General features: G+C 43.1%; 7 protein-coding genes across 7 annotated transcripts; 4 read left to right on the top strand and 3 right to left on the bottom strand.

Moving 5' to 3' along the window:
- Nucleotides 1–140: 140 nt before the first annotated feature.
- EAF01_003268 (uncharacterized protein) lies at nucleotides 141–1,376 on the bottom strand (the record flags this gene model as incomplete). The annotated part of the gene is made up of 5 exons (XM_038911522.1): nucleotides 141–319; nucleotides 420–601; nucleotides 676–812; nucleotides 892–932; nucleotides 1,169–1,376. 5 exons carry the CDS (start codon nucleotides 1,374–1,376, stop codon nucleotides 141–143), a joined length of 747 nt encoding a protein of 248 aa, XP_038772757.1.
- A 1,007-nt stretch (nucleotides 1,377–2,383) lies between these two features.
- Nucleotides 2,384–4,129, top strand: EAF01_003269 (uncharacterized protein; the record flags this gene model as incomplete). The annotated part of the gene is made up of 8 exons (XM_038911523.1): nucleotides 2,384–2,394; nucleotides 2,450–2,463; nucleotides 2,517–2,552; nucleotides 2,714–2,872; nucleotides 2,921–3,173; nucleotides 3,227–3,282; nucleotides 3,331–3,483; nucleotides 3,537–4,129. The coding sequence occupies 8 exons, from the start codon at nucleotides 2,384–2,386 to the stop codon at nucleotides 4,127–4,129; spliced, it is 1,275 nt and encodes a 424-aa protein (XP_038772758.1).
- Nucleotides 4,130–4,674: 545 nt separating this feature from the next.
- On the top strand, nucleotides 4,675–5,217 carry EAF01_003270 (uncharacterized protein; the record flags this gene model as incomplete). Its single annotated transcript, XM_038911524.1, has 1 exon — nucleotides 4,675–5,217. The coding sequence occupies one exon, from the start codon at nucleotides 4,675–4,677 to the stop codon at nucleotides 5,215–5,217; it is 543 nt and encodes a 180-aa protein (XP_038772759.1).
- Nucleotides 5,218–7,089: 1,872 nt separating this feature from the next.
- EAF01_003271 (uncharacterized protein) lies at nucleotides 7,090–7,482 on the top strand (the record flags this gene model as incomplete). Its single annotated transcript, XM_038911525.1, has 1 exon — nucleotides 7,090–7,482. The coding sequence occupies one exon, from the start codon at nucleotides 7,090–7,092 to the stop codon at nucleotides 7,480–7,482; it is 393 nt and encodes a 130-aa protein (XP_038772760.1).
- Nucleotides 7,389–10,053, bottom strand: EAF01_003272 (uncharacterized protein). Its single transcript, XM_038911526.1, has 5 exons — nucleotides 8,708–10,053; nucleotides 8,362–8,426; nucleotides 8,207–8,313; nucleotides 8,039–8,156; nucleotides 7,389–7,985 (listed from the first exon to the last, which is right to left on the bottom strand). The coding sequence occupies exons 1-5, from the start codon at nucleotides 8,942–8,944 to the stop codon at nucleotides 7,979–7,981; spliced, it is 534 nt and encodes a 177-aa protein (XP_038772761.1). The 5' UTR covers nucleotides 8,945–10,053; the 3' UTR covers nucleotides 7,389–7,978.
- EAF01_003273 (uncharacterized protein) lies at nucleotides 10,054–11,580 on the bottom strand (the record flags this gene model as incomplete). The annotated part of the gene is made up of 3 exons (XM_038911527.1): nucleotides 10,054–11,398; nucleotides 11,450–11,513; nucleotides 11,572–11,580. The coding sequence occupies 3 exons, from the start codon at nucleotides 11,578–11,580 to the stop codon at nucleotides 10,959–10,961; spliced, it is 513 nt and encodes a 170-aa protein (XP_038772762.1). The 3' UTR covers nucleotides 10,054–10,958.
- Nucleotides 11,581–11,955: 375 nt separating this feature from the next.
- On the top strand, nucleotides 11,956–13,017 carry EAF01_003274 (uncharacterized protein; the record flags this gene model as incomplete). The annotated part of the gene is made up of 3 exons (XM_038911528.1): nucleotides 11,956–12,142; nucleotides 12,208–12,348; nucleotides 12,431–13,017. 3 exons carry the CDS (start codon nucleotides 11,956–11,958, stop codon nucleotides 13,015–13,017), a joined length of 915 nt encoding a protein of 304 aa, XP_038772763.1.
- Between the last annotated feature and the right edge of the window lie 414 nt (nucleotides 13,018–13,431).

The following is a 13,431-nucleotide window of genomic DNA, read 5'->3' on the forward strand; positions in this document are numbered from 1 at the left end:
GTCCGTAAACAGCCATGGTTTACAAAAGGATCCTACAAACCCTCAAATTATAACTCTATTGACACTTGAATGATTCGTATATACTTCTAACTTGACAGATCATATGTACAAATCTATATCCTTCAATATAATTACATATCTCAATCCTTCAATCTGCCCATCCCTACTCCATCAAACAAGGGTAACAAAAACGTGTCTAATCTTTTCTCGGTAACCATCAAATCATTAAATTCTTTCAGTGCATTTAAGTCACCTTCTTTCCAGGTCTTTTCTCCGTTTTTGAGGGCCCATGGGTTTGCGGCACTGGAATCGGCGACGACTATGGTTTGAGTTAGTGGGTGAGCAAGTGGGACAGGGAAGAGGAATCGAGAGCGAAACCAGGGGCTGGACAGGTTAGAATCATTGAAAACGGTGCTCACGTGCGCGACGCAGAATGTTGTCTGCGAGGATTAGACCGCTGGGTTTGAGAAGACGAGTTTGCGTAGAAGATGGGGAAGAAAGAGAGAGGATGAGATCGAGATAAGCGGGGTATGAAGTTTTGTCGGCGTCGATAAAGATTAGATCGTAAGGTTCTTGAAGGTTGGCGATCAAGCTTTTGATTCTGTGATGAGTTTAGAGAAAATGTCTACATACGTGTTGAAGGTCGATTGGAGGAAAGAGAGAAACCGGACATACGATTCACGAGCATCGCCAACCAAAACCTCAACATTACTGAGGTTATTTTTGGAGAATGTCTCGCGGGCAATTTCCGCGTATTCGGGGGAAAATTCAAGGCCCGTTACGTGACCTTCAGGACCGACGGCCTCAGACCACTAAATTGAGTCTTAACATGAGGTTCCAATCTTGTCAGAATAGAAGAAAGGAAGGACTTCAAATAATGAGGAGACTTACTCCCATAGTAGAAAATCCAATGTAGGTTCCGATCTCTAGAACTAAGTTTGCAAAGTCAACATGTGAATACTTCCATAAACGCGGTAGATATAACTCAGACTAGGTAGCTGAGGTGAAGGTTCCCGCTATTGTATTGAGCTCCCACATGGTAACATGAAATCGAATACTAGCGGTGAAACACATCTTCAAATCGAGGGCGAATATCTTGTTCTCATACAATCCCACGAAGACCCAAGACGCCATACTCCAGCTTTCAACAATATACAGAGTAACATACTTCTTTTGGCACCCATAGCCCTGGCCATAAAAATTTGAAACTGTGCCTGGAAAGGCGAGATCATAAAATTGGCCTTTGGTTGAGTTGATCCCCAAGCATGATGGTCTAATATATATTGAGGAAGCTTGGTTGAATGTTCAAGAGAATATTGAGTAACCGCTTGAGAAACTTCGGGGTTTGGATAGAGAGCAGTATCGTTTTCCTTCATCTTGTTGTGTTCTTTGGGTGTGAGGATAACAGTTAAGTGGTGACTTATTCTCGGCTTGCTGTCGGCTTGCTTTCGAAATATTCAAAGATGTAACACACGAGAGAGAAAGATCGATGTTGTACTCGAGTGACCTTATGTTCTATAAAGATCTGATAAGATTACGTGTAACCTATTCGGGGTCTAGGATACAAGAATCGGCATGAGATCCAGATCAGTCCGATTAGATACACGTGATAATCTTCCCTGAGAGCCAGGGAGCCAGGCTCGGCAGGGAGCTTAGGTTGATTGTCTGGCCGGTTTCCTGGCAGCCGGGCTGTGTTTCCCAAAAGAGGAGAAAGAATGCTTGGTCAGACCTGAGAAGGAAGCAAGTTTCGGTATACTCTAAAGCACTTCTAACTTTGAGAATCAAGTCTAGAGATAAATAGAAGGAGAGAGACTTATTCAACACTGGCATATTGTAATCCGAGCTCAAGCGATGCATTGAGTATCTTGACTTTAGATTATAACACCAGGGTAGTTCGCCAATGGTAAGAAAGGGGTAAATCCAAAGGGAGAGGCTTCTTGTGCAGGATTAGCTTCGAATTGACTAATTTTCAACAATCAAATACCACCCTTGCGCCAACCAGGTCAACTAAATCAAAGCTGACCTTCTTTGACCTACCTAGATAACAAATAGAATACTTGATTGCTGAATTTTGCGGAGTCGGCAGTGCCGTCAGGAGAAAATCGATCTATCGAATTCGGCGTGGAATCTCATCGGTTAGTACTAACCTACAAACAGACACTCACTTGCTTGTGCATTGGCCAACAAATGCAATCGCTAACAACAATGCCTCACGGCCACCTCCTTCTCATTCCCAACCCAACACAATCCAACCACACTTGAAAGTCCTCGACAACATTAAAACATCCATATTCTTAAGTTCTCAAATAATCACATAGTTATCTTTATTTTCCCGTAAAACCCCTTACAGTATTATACTTTCCCTTTAATCTGATCTACGACAATGACGACAAGGTACGTATCCATTCTATCACATGTAACTCCTCATTTATACTCACCGTTCCGATAGATTTCGAGTTGAGTGTACGTGTCCATAGCATATTCTCAACCAACCCAACGATTCTAATTCTCTTCAGATGCACTCAAAACCCACCGACGAGATCAATTCATAGGTACCAACTTTCAATTTGTTTCTACTCTTTACACTTGGCATACTGCTGTGTAATTGAATAGCACCCAGTGGTATTGCGCGTGATCTTGGAAGTCACGATGTCTAATTTGAGCAAGCGCTCTTAAACTGTCCTTAACATTGGTTACTAACTCTCAATTAAAGAATGGATCAAAGGTTTATTAGCTGTACCGTTTGTTCTACATTCACAGCCAACCGGTGTATTCGAATCTCGAAATGGAACCATTGGTGAAATGGCCGAGATTGCCCACCGCCGTTACGCGGAAATCATGCAAGATGTTGAAGATATGATTGATGATCACAGTGAGTATGATTCTTTGTAACGTAACCGGAGATACTAAAGTAATCAAGTCGCCCATCAAAAGGTTGGCTTAGGAGGTCAATCCAAGTTAAAACTCCTGGTTCCCAGTATTGGTACATTTTTCACTCGACTACCACTGGCGGACGCTTTTAGATATCAGGATAGAAAACGCTTTATTTCGTCGAGACGATTTGTTCCGCCTTCTTTCAACGATATCAGGCTTATTTTGAACACTGCGCAGCTCATGGGTGTCACTTCTGCGGGGTCGGTGGATTTAGCCACTTTTGATGGTGATGTTACATTGTAAGTCATGCTCGCCATACGAACTTCTGGGTTTTTTGACTAAACCATTAAAGGTATGATGACGGTAAAAGTCTTGAGCCTACCAATCCTGTTATTGAGCGAATAATCAGTGAGTCGTGCTACTCCACCTTGGATAATGAAATGCTTATAGCTATAGATCTTATGAGCCACGATACCAAGATTGGAATTGTAACTGCAGCTGGATATACTGAGGCTGAAAGGTACTATGGTAGACTTCATGGGCTGTTGGAAGCCATTAAAGCTTCCACCATTCTTACACCAGAGCAAAAGCAGAATCTTATCGTAATGGGTAAATTACCTTCCTAACACTCTCGTTCTCTTTTATTTCTAACGCTCAGTCAGGCGGCGAATCCAACTTCCTCTTCACCTATGACGCCAGCTCTCCATACCTTTTAACCCATCACAACCGTCGCTCATGGATTCTACCCAGTATGTCCACTTGGACTCAACCAAGTATAACTGCTCTCCTCGACCTTGCCGAGTTCTCCCTGCGCGAGTGTGTTACCAATCTTGATTTGCCTGCTACTATTCTTCGGAAAGAACGAGCTGTGGGTATTGTTCCTCGGGAACCGGGCTATAAATTTGCACGGGAGTCACTCGAAGAAACTGTATTAGTTGTGCAAAAGAAGCTCGAGATGTCGGAAGTCGGCCGTTCTTTGCCTTTCTGTGCTTTCAATGGAGGAAATGACGTTTTTGTGGATATTGGCGATAAGAGCTGGGGAGTGTTGGTCTGTCAGAAATTCTTTGGAGGAAATGTCGAGGATGAAAGTCAATGGATCAAAAAGGACAAGACATTACATGTTGGAGATCAATTCTTGAGTGCCGGAAGCAATGATTTCAAGGCGAGAGTTGTGGGTACTACGGCTTGGATTGCGAGTCCCAGGGAGACGGTGGAATTGCTGGACGAACTAGGAGGACTGATCCAGAAGAATTAGACTTGTGGAGCGGGGGATTTCTGATTGAATAACATGAGATTTATGAGATTTTGTTTGCATGAGCGGTAGTATTTTTGTCGTAAGAGCCGGACTCTAGGTAGTAGCGAATTCTAATTTTCGGGAAATCAATACTTATTACCACATTCAGTATCTCCGCATGCCCAAATTCGGCATCAATACGTGACCTTTTATGTCTGAGACGACGGTTGGGGAATTATCAATTATCAATCTGAATGTTCTCTGGGTACCTAGTGGGTGAGGAGGCTGGTTGAAGCAGAGGAAGGCTAGGCTGACGCTAATGGCCTAACATCAAGGAAGAATAACTATTCTAGAGAGATCTAATGATGAGCACATGATCGACTATCAGTGCGAAGAGCTTTAGGTTATCTACTACAAGCAACACCATATAAGCTATAGTACGATCGCTTACCACTACCAGTTCAGTCAAACTTTATTGTCCGAAGACATTTGGCAGGTTTTCCCCGCAACATTTCATCAACACACTTGTCTGCCAACTTCATCTGCAAACATCAAATTTCGTAAGCATGATTTCTTTCTGGAAGAACTTATTCCATCGCAAGAAGGTTTTGAGCTCATTAGAAGCACCTCCGCCATACAATCACACAAGTCCTAAATTCCCCGCAGCCGCCGAATCCTCCGACCAATGGTTTATACCCCATCATGATGTGAAGACTCAATCCTCCGTGGCCACCCAAACCAATCCAAGGACTCCATCCTCTCCGTCTTCGCGTATTCACATGCTCACAACAAATACCCGCCCAGACATTACCTCGGAAAGTATTCCACAGTGGAAATGGAACCATGCCGAATGTCGACTATGGATTTTCAAAATGTTAACCGATAAATGTGGTAGATCAGAGCAGCATTCTTACGACCTGGCTATGATGTGGGAAGGCTTTGGCCCGGCATTGTTCATGACTGAACACAGTACATGGCAGAAGTGGTTGGGCTCGAATGTTGGAATATCAATTCATAGTGTTATCATAGAAAACTTGCGGTCAGAGGGAGCGGTACCCGGCAATCTAGCAATTCAGACCAGTGAGCTGGAATGTACTGAAATTTCTTGAAATTCGAGTCGTTTTGGGAAATTTGAAATGAGTTTGGAGCGGAAAGCTTGAGAATGCATAAATGAGATGTTTTAATCCTGTCATGGGACATATCGCTATGGTTGGAGAAAAGCTGAGCGCTGAGTCTGCGGTTTCACGGATCTATATCGTCTCATTCGTACTCTTTCTATCTCAATCATACGCGGAAACGCCGGACCCGGTGTGAGGAGAGGGAGGGAAGGGGCAAGTGGGCAGTGATGACAGAGAAAGTGAACGACAAAAACAGCGTGAGGCGGAAGGAGCTCACAGAGGATAAGAATCAATGGGAGTTAGCGGAGAAGTCGATAATGTCGAGAGTAACGAATGTTAGCGTCACAGTTGGAATGATGCGAGTTTTAGAATTGCGCCAGTGATAGTTCAACATTAATCATTTTCTTCTCTAGTATCAGATCCCTCTTACCACTCATTGGACGGGGTGTCATATCGAAACTAGACGTCTACAAACTGATAGTTCTTCTAAAGCAATAGCTTGATACCTCGAGAAGATCTCAACATCCAACATTTCAATGGCCACTTTTATTCAGTGGAGCTATTCAGAATTTGAAAGTATCCAAATTTTGAAATCCCAGTGATATTTTTGTTTTTCCAAATGCATAAGATGCGCACGTGTTTTTCCTGGAATGTGATACCGTCTGACAGCTAAATATCTTTAAAGGTAGTAGTCGTTTAGTGGAAAATGCCATGTGCGTCCCCGGCTCTGGCGTCATGGCCATTCGTGCCTACTCTCGTTAACACCACTAACTCTGAGACTTGAGCCTTTTTACACGCCCCTTCATCTTCTCCAACATATCTCACTCGAGAGATAGCCAGATGTTTCAATATCACATCGATAGCTGAGCCTATCGAATTTATCAATAATGCAGCAATTGATCATGCAGTCTGAAAACGCATTCGAAGTCACGTCGCCTTGTGAAGGAGTTCTGGAAAGAATCTTGTCCGACCGTCGAAAATGAAATCAACTGGAATGAAACGGGTATTCACTTCATCATTTGCAAATCTAAGAAGTGCTCAAAATGACTCGAGTCGTCTACAACAAAGATATTCGGAGGAGAATTCCGTTTAGGAGATCGAACGACATATTGAGGATAACATATCTTGTCTTTCATCTCCAGACCATGCTTTCAGAGATAAGAAACTCATTCTGAGAAGTATAGCGAAATCGTTCTATGGATACTTTCTTTGGTAGGAATTCTTGCTAATCTGAGTTTGTTACGAAGCTTTTTTATTCACAAGCAGCATAGGATACCCCGCGGAATTGGGCAAAGCTTTAATTAAAATTCAGATATCTACTTCGATATTCGTCCAATTCATGCTTTTGGACGAAGCATGTACGCTGCACCTACTTATCCTTAGACATCAAAACAATATCACTAATTCAACACTCACAGGCTTACACTCTGGAGTAGCTGTATCAGTCACGGCTTTCAATATTCTCGTCCTAAATCAAGAAGATCCAAAGATAGCTATGCATCATCTTTCGCTTGCATTTCGCTTGATTAATGAGAAACTATCTGGAAACGAGGCCGTAGCCGATACTACTATCGCGGTTGTGTTGACTATGTCACATTATTACAGATTACAGGGTCAATTCAGCCAAAGCCTTCCCTGTACATCTTCAAGGACTCGAAAGGATGGTCAAGATGAGAGGTGTCATCTCAAATCTTAAAGAGGAACAATGAACTCTTGCTCAAAAGATATTTAGATTATTAATAAAGAGCTCTGTGCATAATTAGTGTTGATATATGAGATAGAGCTGATCTCGAATATTCTCTCCACTCGGGCACCTGCACACGACACGCCGTTCAGGACATGGAATCCAATGACACATTCTGTATGAATGACAATAGGAATCAAGATTTCTACAAAAACAAGGCAATCTCCTATGCAGTGGTTTCATTACCACTGAGCACCGATATCCTTGTTCTTCTAGTAGATACTGTTCAATTCGCTTGGTTTCTCAATGAGGTCGTTGTCAGAAGAGCCCCTCCTTTAAACAGTCATAAGCTTCACAATACGCTTCTCTTTCTTGGAGATCGTCTCCTCTCCATGTGTCCTCTAGGAGGTTTTCGTCCTAAGAATTCTCTGGAGAATACAAATCACTTAGGCCTAGCGTCATTTGTCTCAAAGTTTATGCGTGGACTTGATGGGAAAGTCCCAATCAATCTATTGTTGACTAGTTTGCTCAGATCTTCTACACAAGAAATTTTCAATCTTCGAAAGTCTTGATGACACTCGGCTATGTTCGGATATAAGCCAAGCCATGCAAGTTCTCAATCTTCAAGGTCATACTAATTCACAAGAAAAGCTGGAAAGCTTTCCTTGGGTCTATGCCTTGCACGATAAGGAAACCAAAGCTTTACTGCAATCGATTAAAGGGTCTTATTCAGAAAATTTGACCACTTCGAGACAAGAATCCAACTCTCATAATGATTCGGGATATAACTCTTAAGAATTTAGTAAGAATAGAGGTGGTTGAGCGAATGTATGTGGAGAGAAAATTGATCTGCTTGATACATACGTTCAAAGGTGCCACTGATAAAATAAGGAAGCTACATGAGTACTTAGAAACTAAGCAGAACTAACAATGAGTAGCTTCAGAAGCTTCATCTTTCGAATATCTTCTCTACGTATCCAGGCTCAATCGTCTCTGATTCCCCTGCAATAGCATCCCAAACAATCTTCTACGATTTCTTGCCATCCATGTCGGTTACCCAACTTGGTATTACATTCTTTGGTCAATGTGTCAGCATAGTAACAGAGTGTGGCTATGATTCAAACTTACTCGGCGATGGTACAAGGTTTCAGGAGACACCCATGAGAATCTTCGCCCGCAGCAGCACCGTACAATAATGTGCGACTACCATCCTCGGCGGTTCGCCCATATCGCTTCTTTTGTTTGGCTATTCGTTCACGAAGTCCCAAGGGGACGCTACGGCTCAGATCGTCTTACAAAGACCAGGGCACATTAGGTTTATGACAACTCCAGTTCGTTGAAGGGGAAGAAGACCGGTGAGATGGCGAATCGCCATTATCTTAAGGAACTTAGACAGCGGATACCTAGTTGAATTTTGTTAGTCTGAATCAAGCAACCTACAGATAACTCACGCCTTTTGAGTCATATCTTCCGCGTTCGACTCTACTATCGGTTCGTCCTTGATCTTCATCAAATCCTCTTCTCAATCAGAACTGACTCTACTTGTTACGATAACCAGATGCGGCAAGATTCCGAATCGCTCTTCAGACTCCATTAATTTTGGAAGTAGCAAGACTCCCAATGGTACAGTACTAATTAGATTGACCGTAATTGTAATCAGATGTCCCTCTTTCATGATTCGTTCTGCTGAAGCCACCCCAGTGTTCTCTACCCCCACATCAATTCTATCAAGTTCTTCGATTGCTCTTTTCTCGACAGCTATAACGGAAGCGTATGAAGATAGATCAAGCTCCAAACCTTGGCTACACCAGAAATTCCGGTTGGTGATTCAATATCAGCCAGAGCGCGAAGACCGAAAGCCGGGTCACGTACTGCCATGATCACGGTGGCAGAGCCCAGCCGAACAAGGTGTCTAGCAGCTTCAAGCCCGAGACTGGTGTTAGCGCCGGTAACAGTATAAGTACTACCTCGACATGTCTCGGCAGTAACGAGGAGCAGAAGATTATGAGGTTGTGTCACAACTGCAGCTGCCATCTTGTCTCGGGAATAGTTGTTGGATGGTGGTGAGTGATGAGTAAAAATGATTATTCTTAGATATGGATGGTTTCTGAATGAGATTGGTCTTGATAATTTAGATTCAACCACAACTAGAGGGTGAACAGCAAGTTATATAGATTTTTCTCGTATCGTTTCCCGTTGTTTGTTTCAACGCCCGAGTGAATAGCACGCATTCTGATGAGATTATCGCCATGACCAGTGGCCAGTCTTTTGTAAAATCCATGAACATTAATCTCCAAAATCCGAGATACGAAGCTCTTGCTACGCGTTTTGATGTACATGAGAGCTCAATTTGAGAAGTAAGCATCCACAAATGAATGAACCGCAGGAACGGGCCAATGAGAGAGTATTCTCCTGATCCCTACATTGCGAAGCGAGGTTGATTTTCCACTCGTGTAATACGACCTATCAGAGACTACTTTCCCTGTTCAGACTAGCTCGATGCGAGGTCTGTGGCTAGGAATTTATGATTGCGTTTATTGAGAAGGATCGAGCTGTAATCAAAACTCCTCTCATTAGATCAAATTTCATTGACTATGTTTATACAAATTTTGACGTGACGGGCAACAATGATCTAGTTGCATTCTATGTTGTCCCGGCCTACACTTCATCGATGGAAATGCCATCTTCACCATCGAAGTTCATCATTTTACTATGCTTTCTAGAACAATGATGATCTGAATGGCAACAATGAAGGTAAAATTAGGCTCCCTATATAATTCCAATGAATTGGGGTTGCTAGACGATTGGGAGGTTTCAAAGAATTGGCAAGTCCACTGAATTTACCTTCATTGATATTATGAGCCCAATGTGGGATATAATCCAGACTAGCTTAATTATTTTACTGAAAGGAGAAGAAATTGTTCACCCTAATAAACCAGAATTTCTTGTCCTAGAATCAATCGATGAAACGGGTACGAGGTGTATCCTGTATTGAAGGCTACAACTTAGCACTTATGCATATCGATAGAAGCACGCATCGTGGTCTGGATACGGAGAAAGCGGAAAGTATTCAGGACTCTCGCAATATCCATCACAACTTATGGCTACTGGATGCTGAGCCAAAAGGTACGATATAGGGGCTAAGGACAGGTATCTTGCAAGAGATTGTTCATTTCTTTCAACAATTGTAATCGATTAAATTGGCTAAATGGGCAGGGAACTACCTTCACGTAGAAATCGCATATATGAATAAGTTCATGACCCTTTCGCAGCTCATTTTCGCATGCAGCGCATGACGTCTAAAGACTTGACAACGACTCGTAGGACAAAGGTATTGCTAAACATGATTCATTCTTGCTATTCTGGTCATTTGAGTCCGAATTTCACCCTCTGGATGTCACGAATACCTTCGCATATCATCCTTTCCGAGTGTAATCTTTCATTGAACCAATCAACTTGAACTAGAACGCTACCTAATTATGCTCTAGACGCCAGATTGGCCTCTTCAATTTTGACCACTCGAAATTTGTCGTGATGCTCTACATTGAAGAGCCACTTGCAGAGGTAGGCAATCATTCACGTGGAGCTTGAGGACTGAAGCGCTCTCAAACAAATGTGCCCTTTAAAGTAGAAAGAGACGCAATGAATGCTCAAGGATTCCTTTGCTCATCGAATCCTCGTTCCTCTTCGCTTTTCGCAATGCCAGAAGCAAGGGATCGTGTTTGAGGTCAACTACTAATCTTCTCGCTGGGAAAAGATAGTGCTTTGCCAACATACAATAGGTAATTATGTTTTCTGGCTAGTTGGAACTCTCCAATTTAGAGATCCTGATCTTGATGTCCGTATATGTGGCCATGGATGTTCATATCTTTTCGTCGGGATGCATAGAATCGATGCTTTGATGCTGGTGTAATATGCCCTCTCTTCCATCAGAACTTTCATGCAAAACAAAGCTATGCGAGTTTTATGAGGGATTTCGAGCCTTCGGACTATACTCCGCTCGAGGCTGTAGCTCGTATGAATAAGAATCTTCGATGTGCGATATCTCTCAATCCGTAGGATATCTCGGATCGTACATCTCATACCCGTATTGTTCGTCATCGGTATCGCTTTCTAAGCCATCTTCCTTGACTCCAAGGCTTCTGCCTACTTGGATCTTCTCTTCAATCTCATGATTCACGGGTGCATCAGCTCCGCCCCCGTCAGCCGGGGCAAAAGCACTTTTAAATCCCGATTTCTTGAACCCCCCTTTCTTGAAACCTCCAGCAGTAGATCCAGTGCTTGAGCTTGTTTCTCCACCCAACTTTATTGAGATCAAACCAGACTGCGAGTTTGCTTTCGCTTCCGCCTTTCGAGCTTTGCTAGAGGCCATCGGATCGCGTGTTAATTGTCGCATGTCCTTCAGACGTTGTTTATGAGAGTGGTCGTATGAAGAGAGATGAGCCTCATACTCGTTCATTCGAGCGTACCCTTTGCTGCATAATTCGCCTGTGGATGTGAGAGAATGTATGGAAGGTAAATGGGGCTATGATAACCTACAATAGAAAGATTTGACAGCCTCGCGAGCACTTTCAGTTTTCGGGGCCGGATTCGTGAAAGCACGCTTGAAGATGACATTAGTACTTTATTCAGGCAATCAATTTCGGCGTGGGATAATTTACTGGGGGCATCTTTGTGATAGTGGTGGGGGGTTTTGCTGTTTTGTGTTGTGTTGTGTTGTGTTGTGTTGTGTTGTATATTGTAACCTCTTTTCCTTTCTTGCGCCCAATGTTCGTCAAACACACATCTTACGTGTTGCATTACCACGTGATTGACTAGGAAAATTAAGGTACGATCCAAGCTTTATAACCTTAAAATCTATCCGATCCATACATCTTCAACACATTTCACACTGACTATCTAGTTCCTATCTAGTTACCAACTAATAAGTAACCCGAAACTCTTTTTGTAATTCATTTTACCATTGTCATCATTTTCTTGCCTTTTTGAGATATTCCATTTCGTTGATACCGAGATCTCACACACACTTGCATACACTGTAGAATATGGAACAACGGCGAGATTCCATCGCTTCAGACGATACTTTTGTTGATCTTCAACAATTAGATCCTTCACCTATAGATTCCCCGCTTGACTGGGATGAAAAACTACCCGAATTGCCTTCATATGCCTCGTTTGGAAGATCCTCGACGTTAGGACTTAGTGGTTCCGGTCATGGAGCTGTATATTATCGTGAGTGCTATTTGTTGTAAATTGCCATCATAGGTATGGTCTAACAATGAAATAATGTGATATAGTCACACGTATACAACGTTACTCGTCGTACGCCTTTTCAGTCTTTAGTGCTTTGCATATCACGAATACCTCCATAATACCCCTCATTACACGTTCGGTGCCTGCTTCTGAAAAGTACTTATTACTGACTCGCCCATACTATCGTAAGTACCTCTTTTGCTAAGCTTTGTCTAAAGCTGTATCCCTCCTCCCAAGCTTCACGTAGCCCCACTAACTCCGCAACAGAATCCTTCCCTCTCGAGCCATTACTCATTGGTCTCCCTCTCGCCGCTCACATAACTTCTGGCTTCGCATTACGTCTCTATCGCCGCCGTGTATCTGAAGAACGCTACTCCTCCCATCAACCGTCCAGTTCTCTTTCATACTTTTCCTTCCTATCACCGAAGTTCTGGCCCTCAATCTCGTACACCTCTATTTCAGGCTATGTTCTCGCTCCTCTTGTAGCTTCTCATATGTTTGTTAACCGAGTCATTCCTTTGGTACATGAGGGAGGATCATCTGGCGTTGGGTTGGGATACGTTGCGCATGGCTTTGCCAAACATCCTGTGATTTCTTGGACGACGTATGTAGCTTTAGTAGGATTTGGGGCGGGTCACATGGTCTGGGGCACAGCAAAGTGGTTAGGGTTACTACCCAGAGGAACCGAGAGGGAAAGAAGAAGGAGGTGGTGGAGTCTCAATGGCATTGTTGGTCTTGTGAGCCTTATCTGGTATGCCGGTGGATTGGGGGTCATTGCACGAGGTGGTGCGGAAACCGGTTGGGTCGGTTCTGGATACGATGCTCTTTATCAAAAAATCCCACTGCTAGGATAGAACCGGTGCGCAAAATTTGGTTCGGATTCTAGTAACATTCTGAATCTTTTAGCAGCACAGCGAGGTGTTTGCTTTTAGCCTTTAACTTAAGATTTCAGGAAGGGCAGATGAATGTGGCCCTGATGGATAGACGACTTTATGTCATGTATATACGAACATACCGCTCCGTATAAGACGATCATGATGGGATGAATCCGAGTGGGTAGAATGGAGTCATTTGAACGGTGGCAAAACCTTCGCCGCAGTCCACGTTTCCTTCCAACTCTTTCATCGTTTGTACAAACACATGTTTTCAGTGACACGCCCTCTCTCCAGTTGAATTGATGTAATCTTACAGTTGTGATCACACCAATCTGAATCCAAATCAAATGGTTATAAATATATGTAGGACACATCTTTGTTGTCATTTTGACC

This window comes from Botrytis porri (assembly GCF_014898465.1).
Source record: "Botrytis porri strain MUCL 3234 chromosome Unknown BPOR_004, whole genome shotgun sequence".
Lineage (NCBI taxonomy): Eukaryota > Fungi > Ascomycota > Leotiomycetes > Helotiales > Sclerotiniaceae > Botrytis > Botrytis porri.